This window comes from Pteropus alecto, unplaced genomic scaffold (assembly GCF_000325575.1).
Source record: "Pteropus alecto unplaced genomic scaffold, ASM32557v1 scaffold76, whole genome shotgun sequence".
NCBI lineage: Eukaryota > Metazoa > Chordata > Mammalia > Chiroptera > Pteropodidae > Pteropus > Pteropus alecto.
The window spans coordinates 1,982,210-2,005,011 of record NW_006443138.1 but is presented as its reverse complement, the minus strand read 5'-3'; the positions used below and the strand labels follow the sequence as shown (position 1 = coordinate 2,005,011).

General features: G+C 31.2%; 1 protein-coding gene across 5 annotated transcripts in view; it reads right to left on the bottom strand.

Moving 5' to 3' along the window:
• MON2 (MON2 homolog, regulator of endosome-to-Golgi trafficking) overlaps window positions 1-22,802 on the bottom strand; it is a 99,336-nt gene that overhangs the window by 34,716 nt on the left and 41,818 nt on the right. For all 5 annotated transcript variants that reach the window (XM_006923696.3, XM_006923697.3, XM_015598470.2 and 2 more), the window contains 14 exons: window positions 19,839-20,071; window positions 18,026-18,107; window positions 17,358-17,542; window positions 16,401-16,513; window positions 15,954-16,058; window positions 15,499-15,579; window positions 15,352-15,425; window positions 15,174-15,264; window positions 11,800-11,901; window positions 10,471-10,581; window positions 8,844-9,019; window positions 6,661-6,823; window positions 4,817-5,110; window positions 2,853-3,051 (listed from right to left, as the gene is read on the bottom strand). In XM_006923696.3, the coding sequence (XP_006923758.1) occupies window positions 2,853-3,051; window positions 4,817-5,110; window positions 6,661-6,823; window positions 8,844-9,019; window positions 10,471-10,581; window positions 11,800-11,901; window positions 15,174-15,264; window positions 15,352-15,425; window positions 15,499-15,579; window positions 15,954-16,058; window positions 16,401-16,513; window positions 17,358-17,542; window positions 18,026-18,107; window positions 19,839-20,071 (2,009 nt within the window). The remainder of the gene's footprint in view (window positions 1-2,852; window positions 3,052-4,816; window positions 5,111-6,660; window positions 6,824-8,843; window positions 9,020-10,470; window positions 10,582-11,799; window positions 11,902-15,173; window positions 15,265-15,351; window positions 15,426-15,498; window positions 15,580-15,953; window positions 16,059-16,400; window positions 16,514-17,357; window positions 17,543-18,025; window positions 18,108-19,838; window positions 20,072-22,802) is intronic.

Genomic DNA, 22,802 nt, shown 5'->3' with positions numbered 1-22,802 from the left:
TTTGTTTCAGTAAACTGTTCCAAGTTTTGACAAATTACATTTAAAAACTATCAAAACAGCTAAACAAAAACACTTCTGCCTGCTGCCAACCCAATTTAAAAGTCAAATGAAACATTACATTTATCAATTAGAATGGTGACCTAATATCAGATTTAGAATATCCATACCATTGGGGGGGGGAACCCTACAATTCCTCTATTAATATATTCTATGTCTAGGAAGAAGTCATCTTTCTAAAAGTCTAGGTATAATTCACATTACACAAAATATGAACCTCATTCTAAAATAATAAAAACCAGTTTTTAGCTTTCAAGTTATAAAGAATTATTCATGACACAAATTGCCTTACGTCTTCATTTTAAAAAATTTAAATCTGTATCTATTAGTTCTTAGCTTTTAAAAAAAGTAACTGTGTAGTGCAGATGGGTGCTAGATTAACTGGGGGGGTTAATTAATGGATTGTATAAATGTCTAACTTTTTTAAATTTAAGAAATAAAAAACGATGTAAAAAAAGTAACTCATGGAGATATTAAAAATGATGCTTATTTTGTCAAACCTCAGCAAATATACAGTTAAAATCAAAACATTTCATTGTGTATATAAATTTTACATGGAAACAAAATAATTAAGATTAAATATATATATTAAAATTGAGACCTAAAGTGTAAAATGGATCAAACACTATATATTCTTGAAAAAAAAGGAAAAAAATGGAAAAAATGCACATGAAGACCACACAAAAATGCCTAAGAGTAAATTAAATATGCATATGCTTTAACATAAACAGTAAAAAAAGCCAAACATAAAAAATAATATGTACAATATGCTTATAATTATGTATAAAAGTAATCATTTTTTTCTACTGCCATTATCACTACTACCAGAATTAAAGGTATTATGATCTACACTGGGGTTTCTTAATCTCAATACTATTGACATTTTGGGTTAGATAATTCTGTGTTGTGGGGGCTATCCTCTGCATTCTAAGATGTGTAGCAGCACCCCTTGCCTCTACTCCCCAGAAACCAGTAGCTCTTCTCTCTCCCTAGTTATGACAACCAAAGATGTCTAGACATTGCTTAATGTCCTGGAGGAAAGAGGGAGGGCAAAATTGGCCCTGGGAATCACTGACTTATACCAACAGCTTCTAACCAGTCTAATAGTGTCCTGTCACCTTTCCTAACTGCCATTTCATTCCACACATACCATCCAAAGTGGTCTTTCTGAACTGCATATCTGATCATGTCACATCATGAATTAAAAACCTTTTAGTGTTTTTTCATTGCTCTTAAGATGAAGTCCTAACTTATGAACATGACCTCCAAAAATTTTCATGGTTTGACCTCTCTCTACCTCTACAACCTTACCCGGAATCACACTTTTCCTTGTTCTCTTCATTCCAGACCTTCAAACATGCTAGGATCCTATCCTCATCATCCTTCCTCAGTTTTCTCCTGCCTATAAGGCTCTTCACCTCTTATCTTATCCGTGCCTGATGAACTACTATATACCCTTCAGATCTCAGGTAAAATATCACTTTCTTAGGAAAGCCTAAGTCTGGACCTCACTGGCCTGGTTCACAAAACACCATTCTTTTGTAGCATTTATAATTGTAGTAATTTAGCATTTTTTTTTTAAAGGTAAGGTCTTTTTTTTTCCAATTATAGTTGACATTAAATATTATATTAGTTTCAGGTATACAGCATAATGGTTAGACATTTATATAACTTACAAAGTGATCCCTCTATTAAATCTAGTACCCAACTGGCACCATAGTTATTACAATATTATGGACTATATTCCCTATGTAGTATTTTACATCCCCATGACTATTCTGTAACTGCCAATCTGTACTTCTTAATCCCTTCACCTTTTTCACCCAGCCCTGTAATACTCCTCCAATCTATCAACCATCAATTTGTTCTCTGCGAGTCTGTTTCTGTTTTGTTCATTTATTTTGTATTTTAGATTCCACATATAAGTAAAATCATATGGTATTTGTCTTTATCTGACTTACTTCACTTAGCATAATACCCTCTAGGTCCATCCATGTTGTCACAAATGGTAAAATTTCATTCTTTTTTATGGCTGAGTAATATTCCATTGTATATATGTACCATCTCTTTATCCAACCGTCTACTGATGGACACTTAGGTCACTTCCATATCTCAGCTATTGTAAATAATGCTACAATAAACAGAGGAACGTATAAAGCTTTTCAAATTAGTGTTTTGGACTTCTTCTGATAAATAACCAGAAGTGGAATTGCTGGTCATATGATAGTTCTATTTTCCTTTGAGGAACCTCCGTATTGTTTTCCACAGCGATTGCAACAATTTGCAGTCCCAAAAGTAGTGCAAGAGGGTTCCCTTTTCTCCACATCCTCACCAACACTTGTTGATTTATTGATGATAGCCATTCTGACAGGTGTAAGGTGATATCTCATTGTCGTATTAATTTTCATTTCTCTGAAGTTAAAGACATTGAGCATCTTTCTGTATATCTATTGGCCATCTGTATGTCGTCTCTGAAGAAATGTCTATGCAGTTTTGCTTTTTTAATGTAATTATACTTTCTCCTTCATGCCCATGACAGAAAGAACAGTGTGTATTTTGCTCATCATTGTATCACCTACAGGCGAGTCCACAAATGGTACATAATACATATTTTCTTAATGAAATGAATGAAAACATGCATGCTCATGCACACACCACACATAAACACAAAGACTTGCAGTTAAGATCGATTATTCTTGTAAAGTAGTATTTATATGAATTTTAAAAGAATCTTCTGTATTTTCCAAATTTCCTTTAACATAAATCATTATGTCACCACAAAAATGTATATATACCTAAAGGTTGCAGTAAATATCTTCTAGTGTTGAAGATTCTTGCTACTCCAGCCAATGTTAAAACCCATGTCTCAGCCCACTGCTTCTCTGCTGTGTCTCTTGAATGATGAATGAGAATATTGCCACCTCCAGATTCAATCTTTTCTTTGTCTGCAGTGGTAGAAGACTGTCGAACTCGGTCCAATAGATGAAAGAGAACCTGAATATTTATTAAAATACGTACAAAAGTATTGATAACATAGCTTATGTAACCACACAGAAAACTAGGAATTGTTATAAAAATTATACCTGACAATCTGATCAGTCCTGGATATTAGAAGAAATTGAACAATAGAGGTATTATATTCTTAAGTTCACCCTTAAGGTCATGAAATATGAATAATTTAAATAAATTAGACAGAATACTGTCTAAGACTTGTTGAGTTGAAGTGTCAGTGGAGCATTTATAGGGTAATGTACAAGAAAGAAACAAAGCTAAAAAAAGGAGTCTAGGCAAAAAATATAATTATGGGCGACATCTAGACAGAGGATATATAACTGAAGCTTCAAGATCAGATGAGTGCTTGGAAAAATCAAGCAGAAAGTGGTTAGGAATTGGAGAATGTTTAAAGGGTAGATTCAGGGGAAGAAATAGGGACAAAAAATAAAAATTGAATATAGAAGCAGAAGCATGCTGTAAACAAACCAAGGAAAGAGAAATTTCAAGGAGAAATTAATCAACAATATTAAATTCTACACACGCACAAAAAAATGAGTAGGGTAAGGATTCAGCATTGGGCAAAATACTTGGCAATTAGAAGACCACCTGTAGCCTATGAACAATTCCTGTGGTTCTCAAAACATGGTCTCGGAATCTACAGCAGTAGCCTCACCCAGGAGTTTCACAGACATCCAAATTCTCAGGCCCAGTGACAGGGGAAAAAAGAATCAGAAACTCTGGAGGATAGGGGTGGTGGCTCAGCAATCTGTGCTTTAACAAGTCCTCTAGGTAATTCTGTTACTAAGTTTTAAAAAGCTCTGAAGTAGAATAATCTGAAAATCAAATTACAAGGGATAGTGGGAGTGAATGGGGAGGTAAAGGAGAAAAAAAATCACTGAGAATTAAGAAGCATGATTAACAATGAAGCTGTATGAAAGGAAAACAGGTATCAGAGAAAATACCAGTTCGTTTCTTAAAACAGTAATGGAGACTTTGGCATGTTTGTGATCTGAGGAGCCAGGAGAGCTGAAACACAAGACACAGGAGGGAGCAAAGCTTTTAATTATTTTTATTAGGGAACATAAATTATTAAATTTTTAAGAAGATACTTTGGGGCCTTTTTATTAAACTGAAAGCATTGTTAAATACAATTTAGGTTTACTATGTTGCCTATTGTCAAAATTACTGATCTCAAAAATTCACGAAAGCAGTGAAAAGGATTATAAATGGAATTTTATTAAAATGGAACAGATAGAAAAAAGCCTTTGCAAAGAAGAGATGTTCAGTAATAAGCTGTTGCCTTTGTAAAGAAAGTTTTTAAAAAAGGATAAAGAAAAATTGAAAAATAAAATTGCATATTTAATGAATGAACATGCAGAATTTACCAACTGAAGATTACTTTTGTTTGGTGATTCTGCAAGTAAAATTCACAATTGTTGATATTCTTTTATTTATAAATTCTCATTTGGTTATATATATATTTGAATTATGTGTAGCAGTTTATTAACTCCTAGTTTTACCACTTGGGAAAATGGTAAAAAGAGAAGAGCAAAGGCAGAAATCAGAGACAGAGATAAGAAATGAGCTTTAAATATTTAACATATTCTGTGCATGGTGCAATTTAAAATATGACAAAGCTAATGTTTTCTGTTTTGTCAAATGCACAAATGCATAGAAATTCTTTAAAAACAGGAATAAGTTTAATTGAAAAAGTATATAAGTATGTTCCAATTAAAAGCTAATAAGTCAAGCTATTTTACAATACCTTCCAAATAACAGTATGCCATGTTGAATGCTGTAATAAAGTTCCATGTGCACCAATTGTTGAAAACAGAGTTTGCCCTGCACTCTTCCTGACAGCAGGTCGGGGGTCCACACACAGTTCTCCTAATTTTGCATAAAGACACAACCACAAGCAATCAAACGGTGGTGCAGGGTGGAACGGCCGATGTAAAACGACTCCTTTCTCTTCTGCCTGCTTTTGCTGTGCTGCCTCTTCTTTATTTAATTCTTTTTCAATAGTTTCTCCTCTTTGGAAAAAATAATCTGAAATATTCCACTAAAAAGCAAAGTAGAAAAATGTCACTTTATAGATTTTATTTTAAACACATAAATATAAATATGCAACTCAGAATAAAACTTTTAAAAATCCCTTTCATAGTAGAAGGGATTTAACGAAAACACCTCTTCCTGTCAAATGTCTCTAGCTGGTTTCTGGAGAATATGGGGGAGCAATTTTGTGCTAACATTAATATTTTTAAAAATTTTTATTATGAAAAATTTCAAAAACACGCAGAAAAACTGGGAGAATATATCAATATGTTGATACACCTACCACCTAGATATAACAATTGTTAATATCTTTTATTTACTTTATGCCTATATTTTATAATTAAGACTTTAAAAAACACAACCCTGATACCATTATCACCCTAAGTAAATTAACAATTGCTTAGTATTATTAAATAACATTTTGTAATTTCATACAAGAATGATTACTATCTCCAAAGACATCTTATGACTTCATTCTTAACCATAGTAAAGTATGTAAATTAATGACAATTATGTCAATGGCAGAGAGTACAGAGTCCAATACCTGTGAACATAAATATAAAAGAGGTGACAGCTAGCAAAAATTTAATCAACACTGAAAATTTAATCAAACACTCCTCAAGAGCAATTATATACACAACATATCTAAGTTTTTTCCCATGATCACATTTTTAATGGTAAAATATTAAGTTATCTAGCTTGTGAGGAATATTTAAGTTTGACTTTTAAAACTTCTGAGTTAACATGGACAATGGACTAGTGGTTACCAGAGGGTAGGGGGGAAGAGGAAGAAGGAGGTATACAGGGGGAAAACAATTTAAATCATTTCTTCAATTAAAAAATTAAAAAATAAATAAAATATACAATTAAAAAAGACAAAAAAATAAGTAAAACTTCTGAGTTATAATACACATTTAAAAGAGTCTATATAATTGCCTTTAAATAAATTTATATTGGGAACAGCTTACTATATATGTTTATTCCTTATAATATATATCAATACTTTAACTTAGATTTCATTACCCCTATATTCAAAATAAATAAATGAGGCTCAAGAGGTCAATAATTTAGCAATTAACAAGAAGCAGACAGAATTAAAACACATGTTATCTGTTTCCAGTCTAGGCTCTTCCACTATCGCATGCTGTCTTCTTATAGCTAACAAAGCAGTGTTGACAAACTACTTTTACTGAAGCTTTATTTACTAAATAAGTAGTATATGAATATATTGCTACCAAAATAATATTGAAAATCAATTAACCTTCACACTACAGTCAATTAACTATTTCTCTTGTATGTACTATTATTTGTTTACTAAATCCACCCAAGACAAATCTTGTAAAAGCCAAATTTCAGCTCAATGTCAAAATTATTCCAAATAGTTTGCTATTCATGAATTATTTCTTAAATGATGTCATTTAACCCTTTATGCAAGGTATGTTTGGTACTTCAGAGTCATTTAAACCACTCCTGCAAAGCCAAAAGCATATTTGCTTAGCATTTACTCTCAACTGCAAATAGTGATTTCTAGATTATAAGAAAGGCAATGATACTTACCAGTAAACCTATTGAAGTTAAACTAATATTAAGTTCTTGGTTATGAAGTCCAAAGCTACCTGCAACATCTACAACTATCTGTAGGCAAGTGCAAGGCATTGTTGGTAGAAAATCTGTCACAACCAACTGAAGACACTGGAATGCAGTTCGTATCAAGGATTCGCTGGAAAAAAAAGAAAAGAAACTTATACTAACGCATTTATAAGAAATACAAGAGAAAATACATACCTTACAGTAATTTGAACCACACAAAATTTTATTTAAAAATTGAATGAGAAAATCTTTCCTAATATAGATCATACAGTACTTCACATTTATGTAGATTTTTAAGATATGCTTACTTAAAATAATCAACAAATAAAAAACCTCAAAGGTATAAGAAATAAAAATAGACTAGAAAAAAGAAAGGAAGATATGTATTAATGCCATATTATTTTTATTTGTATTTTGCTTCAACTAGCCCAACAAAACTTCAGACATTGAATGAGAAAGGAAATTGGCTAAAGCTACTTTCTCACCACTATATCCCCAATATGTAGCATGATGCCTAGCACAGATGAATACACACAATTTACTCACTGAATGAAAATCAGTTCCTTATTCTTTTATATCTATACTATACCCTACTTTAAAATTCTACATCTAGTCTGTAAAAGAAAAGAGTAATTTTGAATTTAAAATAAAGAGAATAAGTATTAGGTTTTGGAGAGAAATTCTGGTGGTGAAAAATAATAATGAAAATGAATTGTAACAGCGAACACATTGAGTGTTTACTATGTCAGGCACTTTCTAAGAGTTTTACATGTATTAATCAATTTCAACCTTATAACAACATCCTATTTTCATAACTGCATTGTAGGTTGGCAAAAGAAACTTCAACTTTTTAAGCTTTGGCTGATCTCTTTCCACTTTAATCATCTCAACATTTTGTAGGATTTAAGGAAATTTATTACTACAAATAAATAAGAAAAATTACACTTCCATAACAGTCTCACAATCATGTAAAACTCTTAATTAGTAATCAAAACAAGATATTATGAATCTTACTGCAGAATAACAGTCATATATAACCAAGCGTCTCAATCATGTAAAACTCTTAATTAGTAATCAAAACAAGATATTATGAATCTTACTGCAGAATAACAGTCATATATAACCAAACGTCTGCTAACTCCATTGTGATATCCTACCTTAAACAAATCCATACATTTTCTCCAAATGTACTCTTCTTTCTGTATTCTCTATTTAGTTAATGATACCATCACCCACTAAAGCTGTCTAAGTCAGAGATCTGGGAATTATTCCTGATTCTATTTCCTATTTCTCCCTCTTTTCCTATAGCCAATCTGTTAAGTAGCTCATATCCATCTCCTCCTATTTCTAGAGAGCACTGCATGCAGGCTTTCCCATACGGCCCTCTCCATGCTGCTTGACACAGTGATATATGTCAAATACGTATCAGATCACATCACTCTTCTGATTAAAATACTAAAATGCCTCCTAAATGTTTTGAGGATAAGTCCAAATACTTTATAAAAGCATATAAGGTCCTTCATTATTTTGGTTCTGTCTCTCACCAAGTACATAGGCCCCACTCACTGGAGTTCTATTCTTTTGTGGCATAACAAACTCCTCTCTTAACCAGGATCCTACTTATAGGGCATGTTCCTTTTCCATAAAATTCTACTTTCAGAGCAGGAGCTATTTATCTATGTAATTGATATAACTAGCAAGCATAGTATTTGGCATATACTAGGCACAGAATAAATATTTAATAAATGAACAAATCAATGAAAAAAGTTACTTAAAAGTAATTTCTTAGACTTCCTAATATCTGAAGAGAGGTCAAGCCCTAAATGTTAACTCGTATCTTACCAAATATTTAACAAAAGAAAATCCAATCTTTGGTGTGTTACGAAGTTTGTTAGATTGGTACATTTATCTTATTATAAAGAAGAACCTTGTATTCTTATATAAATGTCAAATAAATAGCAATTTTTCCCATGCTTTCAAAACAAAAAAGGTGAGCCAAATTCTCTGTAGCCAACTGGGGGGGTAGGGTTAAAAAAACTATTCTAGATCTTAAATTTAAGCAGAAGGGACATACACAAAAAATTACCACTATTACAAGATTTTAGGATGGATTCCCTTTTTCTATCACATTTTGGATGTTAAACACTTACCCTTGATCATTTCTGATTGCTCCCATGACTCCAAGCACTAATGGCCATCCAGGCCCAAGACTGTCACCCTGACTCTGCAGAATCTGCAACACACATTCTAATTGCTTGAGTCGGATATCAGGATGGTTAATACTGGACATCTCCTTTAATGGGTTCAGTAAAAGCAACTGCAGCCTCTGAAAAGGAGGCAAGAAACTAATTAGGAAAAGAAGCCCAAAAAGACAGGAAGGCTCTACTGTTGCTTTTTAAGTTTAAATTCACCTCCACTCAGACTATAATGGTAAACAGAAATTTTTCTAATAAAATAAACATTAACCATAATTTTTCTAACAGTAATAGAGGTTTATTTTGTCATGTATGTCTTTTTAAAAAATATATATAAAAATCAATCTTCAAGATGTTAGATTTAAAGATAAATGGGGAGTGAACTTATGTTAAAAGATATTAATTATAGACCCACATAGAAATGAATCTCACTAAAGGAAATATATCTATATAACATCTAGCTCTACTTGGAGGAAAACAATTTCCAATTTCTAAAATTACCTTTCATTTACTCTATTAATGTACACCACATGTATTTAAATTTAAAATTCTCAATACTCCTAAAAAATGAAAAAGTATGGTAAACAAAGATGACATATAACCACAAAATCTGCTGGAGGGTAAAAAAAATGCACTCCATTCTATTCCTTTCAGCATCTGAAAACACTCACTTCATTTTTAACTTTCTTCTCTCCACAAAGATTCATTTAGTTCACTGACTGAACAAACATTTACCAAACCCTCACTATGTGTCCACTAAGTATTAAGTGGACATTGAGGATACACATAAACAAGGGTTTTCTTTTCAAAAAATTTAAATTGTAGTAAAAAAAAAAAATGAAATCACTAAAATGAAAGCTCTATAAAAACATAGATCTTTTCCGTCTTGTTCATCATTCTACTCTAAAAGCTAAAATACTGCCTGGCACATAGTATTAATTCAATAATTGTCTGATGTGTAAATTTGTAGAGCTCAACTACAATACAGTAAGATAATGAGGGCAATGAGAATGGTTATTAAATGCCTCATTCTTACTCAATCTTCAAACAAAATTTTGGTAGACTTTTAAAAAACGGTATTAGATCTATGTGAATGATTAGGTGAGTGAGGACAAAGAACTCATGACAAAAAGAAATTCTGAAAGTATAAAATAACTCTTAAAATTACTTAAAAATAAAAATCTATTTTACTATACCTGTCTCTTCTGCCATTTGTTTTCTCCCCATGTAAGGGTAATGAGAAAAAAAATCAGAGACAGGTAAGGATCAAAGGAAATGGGGCTAATAAAGTAGAGACCCAAAATGAAGCCTGAGCACTGAAACTTCTAGGCAGGAAACCAATTCTAAGCAGTTTATTAACTTAGATCAATGTCATACATAACAAAGTTTTTACAATTTTAAGTAAAGATAATCCTAAAAAATCTATGCATATCAACCTTCCGTAAGAAATCTGTGGCCTACATATAACAGAATACTAAGCAACAAAACCCACTTTTAGAATATCATCCATTTGATAAATTAAGAAAATTATATATGAGAGATGATTTTACATTAAATATTAAAAAAAGATTTTTTTTTTAACCTGGTTTTGCGAAAGTGGAGGATCATGGTTAAATGTTAATCCAGCTTTAATAAGTGAAGTTAAAGCTTCTGCTCCCCATTCTCTCATTCGAGAATTTGGATGCTGGCAAACCTGAAGGTACATATGTTGAACAAAAATTAAATATATAATTTATATACTTAAGCTCACACATCAATTTGAGAAAAATGAAAACATTACATTTTCTATTCTTTCATGTTTAAAAATTTATATCAAATGTTCATCAATAAAAGCTGAAGGAATATTATATCCAAAATGTAAGTAAGCTTACCTTCTGAATAAGGGGCAAGAGGAAGCAATAGAGAGACAGAAGATAAAAGATGAAACTAAACAAGTCACAGAAAACAAAAGATTTCATAAAACTGATGTCACAGAGTAAACAAAAGAAACAAATATTAAGATTCCTAATTAGAACTACCCTCGTAATTGAATAATGTGCTACAATTAAAAAAAATGTACTTTTTGCCATTTGATGAGAATGTCCATAATAAAGACATCTGTACATATCCTTTAATAGCTCATAAAAGTAATCCCAATAAAATGGAAAAAAGAAAGAAAAGGACAGCTCATTTGTTTTTCTTATTAAGAATAATACTTTTCTAGGGGAGGAAAAAGATAAAGGTGAATAAGACATTCAAATTTCAAGTTATAAAATAAATAAGTCATTGGGATATAATATACAAAAAAAGAGAGTATTTTTCTCAGGTTACTAAAATAATATAAAATGATGATCATGGCAACTTAAATATAAACTGTGCATAAACATAAATGTGTATCCTATAGAAGCAACTATTATTAAGAAGCAGCTAATTAGTAAGAATCACCTAAATTTAAATACAAGAGAATACAAATCTAGATAAAATTCCCTGGTACTAACTATAATCAGTAATACCAAAACAGATTTTTCCCTTTATTGAAGACCTACCTCATAATTATAGGAAAAGCTAAAGGAGCAGTATTTACTACTAACTTAGCCCCAATTACCTTGAAGTTTCAGAACTAGATGAAACTGAGGTGATCGAAAGATAGTATAATAAAAGCAAAGGGTCCCAGGCTAGCAGTTGAAGTACACTTCAGAGATTTCATTGAGATGTTATCCATTTTCAGCCAAAAAGAAAAAAAAAAGCAACCTATTCCTTCATCAAAGCAATTACTATAAAACTTTAGTCCCTGATAAATCATATAGATATAAATACAGGAAAAAAAAGAAGTTAATCCTGATTTTTCATATGGTTATCCAGAATCATTAATTTACTGTGTCTATCTTTATTCATAAGAAAAAAAGAAATATAATTTTTAAAAAGAGGTTACCTCAAGTAGATGGCCAGTTAGAGGTCGCCATAGAATTTCTATTCGGTGCATGTTAACTAGACCAGTTTCTAACAATTTAGCAACAGCAAAAAGAGATGGTTCCTAGGGAGAAAATATTGCATCTTGATATTATAAGGAGATTTTAGTACTTTGACTATAAATAAAACTGAGAATACTCTGAAGAGCATGAGTACAACTAATAAATGATTACTATAAATTAGCAATAAATATAACAAAATCTCAGTTATAAGGAGACAAGCCTTCCTGCCCATCCTCAAGCATCCATAATAGCTCCTAACTAGAATATTTGTTTAGGAAGAGTGAAATTCAAAAATTATACCAGACATACAGAATGGCTTCTGACTGGAAGGAAAGGTGATTTATGCTATGAACTGAATTGTGTCCCCTTAAAATCTCTATGTTAAAACCCTAACATCTAATGTTATGGTATGTGGAGTTAGGGTCATAAGGATGAAGCCCTGATATAATAGGTTTAGTGTCCTTATAAGAAGAGACACCAAAGGGCTTGTGATCTCCTTCCCCGCTCCTTCCATTCCATTACTCAAGATCTTCCCCTCCCTTCCTCTCTCCCCACCACCTTTTCTCCCTGCCATATGAAGGCACAAGAAGAGAGTCCTCATCAAAGTCAACCATGGAGAACCAGATCTTGGACTTCCAGCTTTCAGAACTATGAGAAAATTAATTTCTGTAGTTTAAATTACCCAGTCTATGGTATTTTGTCATGGTAGCCTGAGCTGACTAATATATAATCTTATTAACAAAGTCTTCAAATGTCCAGGTTTTATGTGTGAATGTCAGAAAGTATGGGGGGAATAAAAAAAAACGAAAAGAGACAAGTGAGACCAGGGAAAAGAAGTATGAAGTCAAGATAAGGCACAGGTGAGGGCTGTCAGTTTAGATGCTAACAGAAAATTTGCAGAGTCAGAAAACCAAAGCCCTCTCCTCAGTTGCTGACATTTCAAAAATCGGAAAGGGAGCCAGTATATCTCACATATGGCTAAATTAGAGTACTTAGTCCATATGTTATAAGAACAGTTTCAGTGGGGGGGGGGAAAAAAGGGCAATCATCTCTAATCTGGTAGTAATAGAGATGTTAAAATATGCTTAAATGCAAACTCAGCTGACCAAAACCATGAGATTTTTCTTATGGGTAGCTATGGTATTTCAAATAGAGACAATGCATTAGAAAAAGAAAAAAAAAATGGCAACAAATTTTAAAAAGCAAATAATGAGCATAGTAATTTTATAATTTTTAAAGGAAAAGATGTTTAAATTATTCTATATTCTTAACATTTTTACAATGCTGATAATAATCTAACATGGAAATGTTTGATATTTTTCTTTCCTAGTAGAAGCCAATGAACTAAGTACACTGGAGTTTTAAAACAAATATGATAAAGCTGACCCTTTCTGAATGTGTTAATTTTGTAGGTACCCTAAAAATTTTTGTGGAAAAAAAATTTATCATTCTGGAGACAATATGATATAATGGTTATATTATATAACCACACTGTGATATATACATCTTTAAGACCTAGAATATTTAACTTACTCAAATGGCTGACATTGATAAACTTTTTTTAAAAATGTAGAAAAATATAGAAGTTCTACTTATTTTAACATCTGTATATTTATAATTTTATAGAAAGCACAACTGAATAATAAACTGTCTTATGCCTCCATCAGAAAACATTTTTATAAAGTTTATACTTGAATATTTTTAATTTTAATCCATTCCATAATTATCACTTCAGGTTAAAAAATTAAATCCTAAAATGGAGAGACGTAACATTCTCATGAACGTCATTTCTATTCAAGTGTATCCATTTTCTCAACATTTGTTCCCTCCAAGCATCCCTAAAATATCACATGTATTCCTAACACTCTCTTGAAATTGCATTTTTCAAAGTTAACAATAAACTAATAATGAAATCTCTTATTTTTTCAGTCCTCATTGATCTTGACTTCTTATAACATTTTCCTCCTTTGATTTCTATGATCCTGTCCTTTCCTACCCATAACCTACCATTCCATCAATATCCAGCTCCAATAATACTAATTCATCTTGATTAATCTTAACTCATTTTAGTAGAAATGTGTACCAAAAATGTCTTATGTAACAAGTTACTAAGGATTCAAAGAATAAGTCTCACATCACTTAATACTATACTATTTATTTAGCGTTTTATCCCACCTTAACTGTCACTTAACCATGAGCCAAGTTCCTAACAGTGTCATGTACATAGTAAACTTACTATACTTATTGAATGAATACATAAATTCTCAAGACATCACCATATAAATTTGCTGAAATTTCATTAAGCTACTCTATTAAAAATATTATACTTTTATGTTAAGAATTAATCTTAAAAATGTAGGGTTATTGAAGATATCAAGATATTACTTCACTATATTTTATATTATCCTTGCCTTGATTTGGAGTAAACTTAATATATATTTTCAAATACCTGGATGTGTATATAATTCTGTAGCTATGTGCTATAGCATACAAAGCTTTGTCACAATAAGACCTTACTAGCTAATCTTCAAATGAATCACATGAGCCTAGATGACAAGCCACAGTACACAGAATCATAATTACGGACTAGGCAGACAACATAATTTTAGATCCTACAGTTAGATGTTAAACAAGTTACAAAGGTCCATTCTCTGATTTTTAATCATTTTCTGGGAGTCTTCACTTATTTGTAAATGGTCCAACTATATTTATTCATATAAAAATGTAGAAAACATGTTACTTTAAATAATTTCTAAGACATAAATAAATCTATATATTTTTGTGTTTTCCAAGTATAACAGAAAATAATATTTTGTATACAGAAAAAAATGTTCTCAAAAGTACTTCCTATTCATGTAGTCAATGAACAAAGTAAAAATCTAATTTTTAAAGCAGGAAGAATCATTACATTCAGAAAGAATTAATTAGCTCTTTCTATCACAACAAAAGCAAGAGACACTGAGACATATATTCCTTCATTTAAATCTTATATTGCCCCAATCGTAAATTATAATTATTATTGTGACATTTTATGGAACTCATTTATAAAAGTGGTGTGGCATTATTCTTTATAAAAATATTTTTTAAAATATTCAGTACACAAGAAAAATGGACACAACTGAAAATCATAATACATACTGGGATATATCACAAGCCAAATCATGTTCTCTTCACTACTCTCTCAACAAATAAACATCATAAATGGTAAAAACCCAAAAGAACAGGGTTAGCCAACAAGGTTTTGATCCCACTAGTAAAACACTAACAACATAATGAGTATACACTTTAACTAAATAATGTACCATATTTAAAACAAAAAGGTAGACTATCACACCTTATTATTTCCATAGGCCATATCCATTGCTTCTAGGGATAAGGAGCAAAGTGCATTTATTAAATGATGCAATGATACGTCATCAAGATATCTAAAATGAAAAACGAAGAAGTAAGATATACTGATCTAAAATATACAGCTAATAATGTTTCTACCAATTAAGAAAACTGATTCTTACTGTGAGCTTTCAAACAATCTTGAAAGTATATTGGAAATCACTGGTAAATCTGTCATTACCGCTGTTGTTAAAACCTAAGGAAAGAATAAATTAAATGTAACATATAAACATTTTGGGAAGCACTGAGTAAAAATGACTAGAACTTACTGTACTGGGTCCTTCTACAGCTCTCCCAGGTTTCAAGGCACCACCACTACTAGGCTTTAATCCCAGAATCCATACAAGATGCTGAAAAAAATTTTTTTTTAATAAAAACAAAGAAATTTATAGTTAGAAAAATTCTAATAACTAAAATTAAAACTCAGTAGTGACTTCTAATAACTAAAATTAAAATCAGCAGGTTTCTAATAACTAAATTTAAATTAATAATTAATATTCATATAAAGTACTTATTACACCAAGCATAGGCAGTAGGACTTAGGTATTATGAGAAGTACTCCATTACTTTATATAAGCCATGACTTTTTTCCTTTCCAACTTCTCTTTTTTCATACTGTCTATTCCTCTGGCCTGCTCAAAGGACCAGCAGGCATTGCTTAGTTTAATTGTTGGCACTTAGATATAAAAACAATACTGCCTCTGATCCAGAGATGACAACATACCTGTAGAGTTGCCAAGACAAGTTGCCACGATGTTCCAAGAACAGCCCCATGACAGTGTGCCAAGTTAAGTAAAGTCCTCATACACTGGATATTTTTGGAAGTAAGCTATATTAAAAAATAATATATTTGCAAGAACTGTTATGCAGTCTTGAAAATTAAAAGCTTGTAAAGCAGCATTATTGTACTCAAATAATTATTTAAACAAAAAACAAAAATATTAAAATATAAAATATACCAAACAAATTTGTTTTTATAGAACAAATTCATTTGCTTAAAAGTTGTGTTATTATAGTTGGTTATGATAATGTCAACTGCATATTTATCTATTTTCTTCTAATATCCCAGATAAAAGTAAATAAGTATAATGAAAAATTTTGGCAAATACACAAAAAAGGGTACAAAAGTTTTCTTGACAATTACTTGGTAACTGAGAAAACGGTACTTTACCATTACAGTCCCTTGAGGCTGGACTGCTAACGGTTGACCCACTGCCACAACTTGCTGGTGAGATTCACTTGATGGACTTATCATCATAACACTTTGGCCCTGAATGGAATATGCTAGAACGCAAAAGAATACCTAAATTATTCACACATATATATTTTTAAAAGCAGAATTTATGTATGTAGTGCTCATATATACAAGAGTGCTCAATGATGAGTAACCCTAAAATATACTTTTTATGTTGCATTCAATGTTGTTACATTTTAAGACATTAATTTGATGAAACTAAGTTCAACTATGACATTTATTTAGTAACCTATATGCAAACATTTTTAAAACTAAGGAAGTGCAAAATAACAAGCAAATATTAGGTAATTTTCTATATAATTTGACAAATTATAAAACTTTCTTCATAAGCAAAATAGAATTTGGACACTAAGTATTTTAAACATGTATTCTCAATAAACTTTTCTAGTCAAAGTTAGAGACCAATACTCACATTTTCAATTTAAAAACTGAACATCCTATTGAAATATATTTGTATTACATGAAACAAACCTGAATGTTTTCAAAGTCTGCAAGAAGAAAAAATTTTCTGAATATCAACTTAATCTAAGTGGTTACAAACATTACTGTTCTACTAGTTCCAATAAAGAAAAATAAAAATCCACCACCATTTCAAGAGTATGTTGTAGTTTACAAAGGACTTCCAGATTTATCTTCTTTTATCCTAACCATTAATCATATTAATGATTAAAATTGGTATTATTCTCCCCCACCATATTTCCATTGCTTTAAAAAGATGGAAGAAATTGAGGCTCAGGGACATTAACTTCTCACAGATGTCACGGAGTCAGTGAGTAGAAGAGCAGAGGCTTGAACTAAGAGTTTCTGTAATCTTTTCTCTATGCCATGTCACCTTACTAGGTGAACAGAACTTCGAGTAAATTAAAGTCTTACATTTGTTGGAAAGTGTGGCTGCAGTGGTAGTATTCAATATAGTAAGAGCATAATGGGGAGGCAGGGAACCTTTGCATATTGCAGTTATAAAGGCATCTCTTGAAGTTACAAGGCCCAGTCTTCCACAAAGAGCAGCCATAGTGAGTTCAGCTTTTAAAATATTCTCAGTGGCAGCTTCATCTGTGCTGAAAAAAATTAAGTATGCCATTTAACATGATTAATATGATTTATTTTTAATTATGGTACAAACGTGATGTGGAATTAGATATTCAGTGAAGTTTTAAGAAATTCTACATACTTAAGGAATTTTAACTAATATATATCTGAAAATAAAAAAGATCGAGCATTTTAAAATCTGCAAATTCTGCAACTCTGCAGAAAAACATCAAAGAAACTGAATAATATGATCACAATTGTAAAAGTAGTAGTAAGGCTTAAAATGTAAAAGGCATTCTGTAATTTTAGGACAGAATTTTCCATTAAAACGTTGTGATAACAATCATCGTGGGGAGTAGGGCAAGGATAGAATGGCGGAGCGCAACTGCACAAAGAGAATATTATATACATAAAAAACTAATATAAAAAACAATTCTTAGGACAAATTCAAGTAAACAATTTCAATGTTTTTAATTGTCACATGCAATGTAAAATTTATAAAGACTTAATACCTGGCATCAAGAAGGAGTGAGAGAGCAGCAAGTAGACCACACCAGCAGGCATTCACCATTTCTTCCCAAACAGCTCTATTAACTTAAAGAGGAAAAAAAATCATACAATACTTAATGTTAATTGTAGATGTCATAATATTTAATAATATGTCAAATTCTAAACAATCTCTGGTCATTTGATAATATATCATATATACCACCAACAATTCAATTATTCAATACTAAAGCTCTTATATTTAAAATATATCTGAATAAATGAAAACATAAAAACCATGCTATAGTTTCAGAATTTAAAAGTCTTAAAACTAAGGTATTTTAAAATATCAATAGTAAGATCTTTCTGTATACAAGTTAACTGATATTATATGTACATGTATACACACATATATATTTATGTATTTATTATATATTGTATCAGTTTCTATTCCCTTTCCCTTCATTGGACAAAACTTTCAGCCATTGTGTCAATGTAATAAGCCGATTCAGCCATAAGACTGGTTACATACACTGGGAATCAAGCAAATAAGTAAATACACTGAGTAAAATGGGATCAAATTTCTCATTGTGGGAGAAGAGAATTACTGGAATTGGAAAAACTGGTGTGACCTCCTGGTATTTAATAAAGACAGATATTTTTTAAATGTAAAAAGACATTGCTTTGTGTGTGTGTGTGTGTGTGTGTGTGTGTATTTCCTATCCAAGAAGCAAGAAGCATACCTAGTGCCCATATGTTAGTTTCTAAATACTATTCTCCACTAAAAGGAGCTAGAGCTCCCAGGAAAAATAACTAATTCCCAGGCTAGACAAGAAAAATCCAAGATGAGCTTGGAATATTTTGTTGTATCAGATAGTAAGATAATGCTCCGAAAACAAGAAAAGGACATGGGAACAGGTTAAAAAGGGCACAGGGCTAGTTTGAAAGGGGTCCCCACTGGCCATGTTGGGGACAATTTGAGTGTCAAACCAAAAAATGATAATCACATATTATAATCCTTTGAATAAAACAGGAATCCAAGAATCCATATTAATATAAATAAACAAATGAAAAAAATAAATGAGGGAGAAGGGAAAGCTCTCTTTTATAGCAGAGAGCTCAAAGTATTTCTCAACAAAAAGATAATAAACTTTAAAATGAAGAAACAGGGCAGACATCATATCAACCAAATAACAACAGTTAACATCACCAATAATGAGAAATACTGACATTGTATACCTCCTGATGTGTTGAATACACTATGTATATATAGCACAGCAACATTTCTGTGGTAGGCCTGCCAGAAATAATTACATTAAATCTAATTATGAGGAAACAAAAGACAAACCCAAACTAACTGGCCTGTACACTTAAAAAATGTTAAGGTCATATAAAACAAGGAAGAATGAAGTAACTCTTCCAGATTAAAGGACAATATAGAGACATGGGACTAAATTCAGCATGTGATCCTTACCCATAAAGGACATCACTAAGACAACTAGCAAAATTTGAATGGGGTCTGGGCTTAGATGATAAACACTGGATTGATGCTAAATTTCTAGTGGTAACTGTACTGTGGTTATGTAGGAAACTGTCCTTATTTTTAGAAAATACACATTAAATCATTAAGAGGTAATGGGGCATCATGTCTGCAACTTAATTCTCAAATGGTTCAGAAAAAAAGCATAGTAACATGTACATAAATACAATGATAATGCAAATATGGTGGTGTTAATTGGGAAATCAGGGTGATGGATGTATGGAAACTATTACTTTTGCAACTTCTCTGTAAATTTCAAACTATTTCAAAATAAAAATTATAGAATCATAATAATATACCTATTTCCTTATCCATTTGGTCTGATGCTGACTGTAATTCTTGCTCTTCTGATGGCTGTTTTGGTGAAGAAGCTGCTTCAGTGGTAGTTTGACATTCTATTTCAACTTCTCCTAACTCTCCTTCAATCATACTAGTGATTCCACGTACAAGGTCTAACAAACAATGGAAAGCCACAGACATGGCATAACCTTCTGGTATAGTTGGTGGCTCGACTTTGTCCAGCATCTCCAGGCTAAAATTACATAGTAAAAAAAAAAAAAGACCACTAATGAGAAGCCACAATGATAAAAAATATATCAAACTATTTCCATAATTTGTAAATTATAGAAATCAAAATTAACAGAATAGCAAAAATAAGTGGATATTACAGAGTTTATTTCCTTTGGAGGAGGGATTCCTTCATGGTATTCTAAGAAACTGATTAGAAAAAATAAGTCCTGACTACTGTCATAACTATTTTGATAATTTACTTTTTGTCTCTCTTCCCACGACTGTGCCAGTATTTTCATTAATTGTTGATATTAGAAAAACATATACAAAATAAAATAAGACTTCAAACAATTATAAAATTTCTCAAACTCTGATTTAGGTGCTTTTAAAATAAGGTGCTATAAAATTAAATCAATCCTATTAAAAGGAACATGCTTTCACACTGGGGAAAAGTATTACTGTGAGATATCCAACTCACTTATCATCTCAGATCCAATATGCCAACAAAGTAAGAATAACACTTAGGGTATCAGTGTGTCAAGTTCAAATTTTAGAACAATTTCTACTCTGTGATTTGGACAAAGCTTTTAGAAGACAACAAATCTTTTGTATTAAATTATGGCAAATAGAGAATTATAGTTATAAATTCCTTAATTTTAAAATCTGTCCAGATATTTCAATATAGAAAAAATCAATGGAGAAGGAATGAATGGTCCTGGAACAATGGGATATTCACATGTAAAAGAGTGATATTAAGAGCCCAACCTTATACCATAAACAAAAATTAACTCAAAATGAATCAATGAGCTAAACGTAAGAGCTAAAACTAAATACTCTTAGAAGAAAACACTGGCAAAATCTTCATGGCCTCAAATTAGGCAATGGTTTGTTAGATGTGATATCAAAAGCACAAGCAACAAAAGAAAAAATAGAAAAGTTGAAGTCATTAAACTATTGTGTGTCAAAGGACACTATCAAGAAATGAAAAGACAGTCCAAGAATGCAAAAAATACTTTTGCAAATCATGTATCTGGTAAGGGACTAGATGCTGATTATAAAAGAATTGTTACAACTAAATAATAAAAAGACAAATAAACCAATTAAAAAGAAGCAAATGATCTGAACTGGCATTTCTCCCAAGATATATAAATGGCCATATGTACATGAATGAGATGTTCTATATCATTGGTCATTAGAGAAATGAAAATTGAAACACAGTAAGATGTCACTTAACATCCACGAGGATGGCTATAATCAAAAGACAGACAATATCGAGTACCACTGAGGATGTGGAAAAATGTGGACCCTCTACATTGTTGGTGAGAATGTAAAATGATGTGGTCACTTGGGAAAACAGTTTAACAGTTCTTTAAAAAGTTACATATACAGTAACTATATGAGCCAACAATTCCACTCCTAAGTACATATATATTCAAGAGAAATGAAAGCATATATCTATATAAACACTTGTACACAAATGCTCATAGCAGCATTATTCATAACCCAAAAACAATCCAAATGTCCATCAATTAATAGAGATAAACAATTTGTGATATATCCATACATTGGAATATTAAGCCATAAAAAGAAATGCAGTACTGATACATCCTACAATATGGATGAGCCTTGAAAACATTATGCTGAATGAAAGAAGCATGACACAAAAGAATATTTATTGCATGATTCCATTTATATGGAATATACAGAATAAGCATATCAATAAAGACAGTAAATAGGTTGCTAGAGAGTAAGGAAAGGGAGATTGGAGAATGACTGCTAATGGATGTGGGGTTTCTTTCTGGGATGACGAAAAACTTCTGGAATTAGATGGAGGTTATGGTTGCATGACTTTTGAATATAATAAAACCGTGAACTGTACACTATAAAAGGTTGAATTTTATAGTATGTAAATCATACCTCAAAAAGAAAATTGACATCACTAAGCTAATAAAAGTAATTTCCTATCCCAAATTCTTAAAGTCCCTGAGTCATAATCAAGATTAGATAAAGTAGGACATTTATAAAGAAATTTATAAATTTTAACTCAGAATAAATAAAAATGACTATGTATAGCTATCATTTATTGAGCATTTACTCTCAAACTGGGACTATAAGGTTTCTTATATATATATATATGTATATCTCATTTTATATATATATTAACTCCTCACGAAAACCCTAAGATACAAAGAGACACAGATGATGAACCTGAAAACTAAGGTAATCAGCAGTTTTTAACCCAAGTCTGACTCTAAAGCCTATCAACTTAACCCCTACTATGTGCCAACTCTGAGCATTTTAAAATTTAGGTAATCAATAAAAGTACATTTACATTTCTGATAAAGAAATTTAAGCTCAAATGGGGAGCTAAAGTTCATAGGTCTAATCTTTGTCAGGCTAATTAGCTTTATAGAGCCATATCCTAAACCAGTAAGTGTTAAGCATCTTTGTTTGACAAATCTGTTTTTGAAGAACATATGATCTATTAGAAAAATGCATATAAAACGGATAAAATAATCCTAAATATTAGAAACTCTAATTCCCAAAATCTATGGTACAGACTTTAAGTGCTAGAATAATTAAGAGACAAAGGTAATTTGTATTTATTTTTATTTATACCACAAACCTTAACAAAGCCCACATCGTCTTACGTGTTTCATTGCTATTTTATTAAAAATAATATGTAAATTCAACTGTTAAATAAAATGTAATCCATTTATTTAAATATGTTAAAATAAAGGACAAGTTGCAAA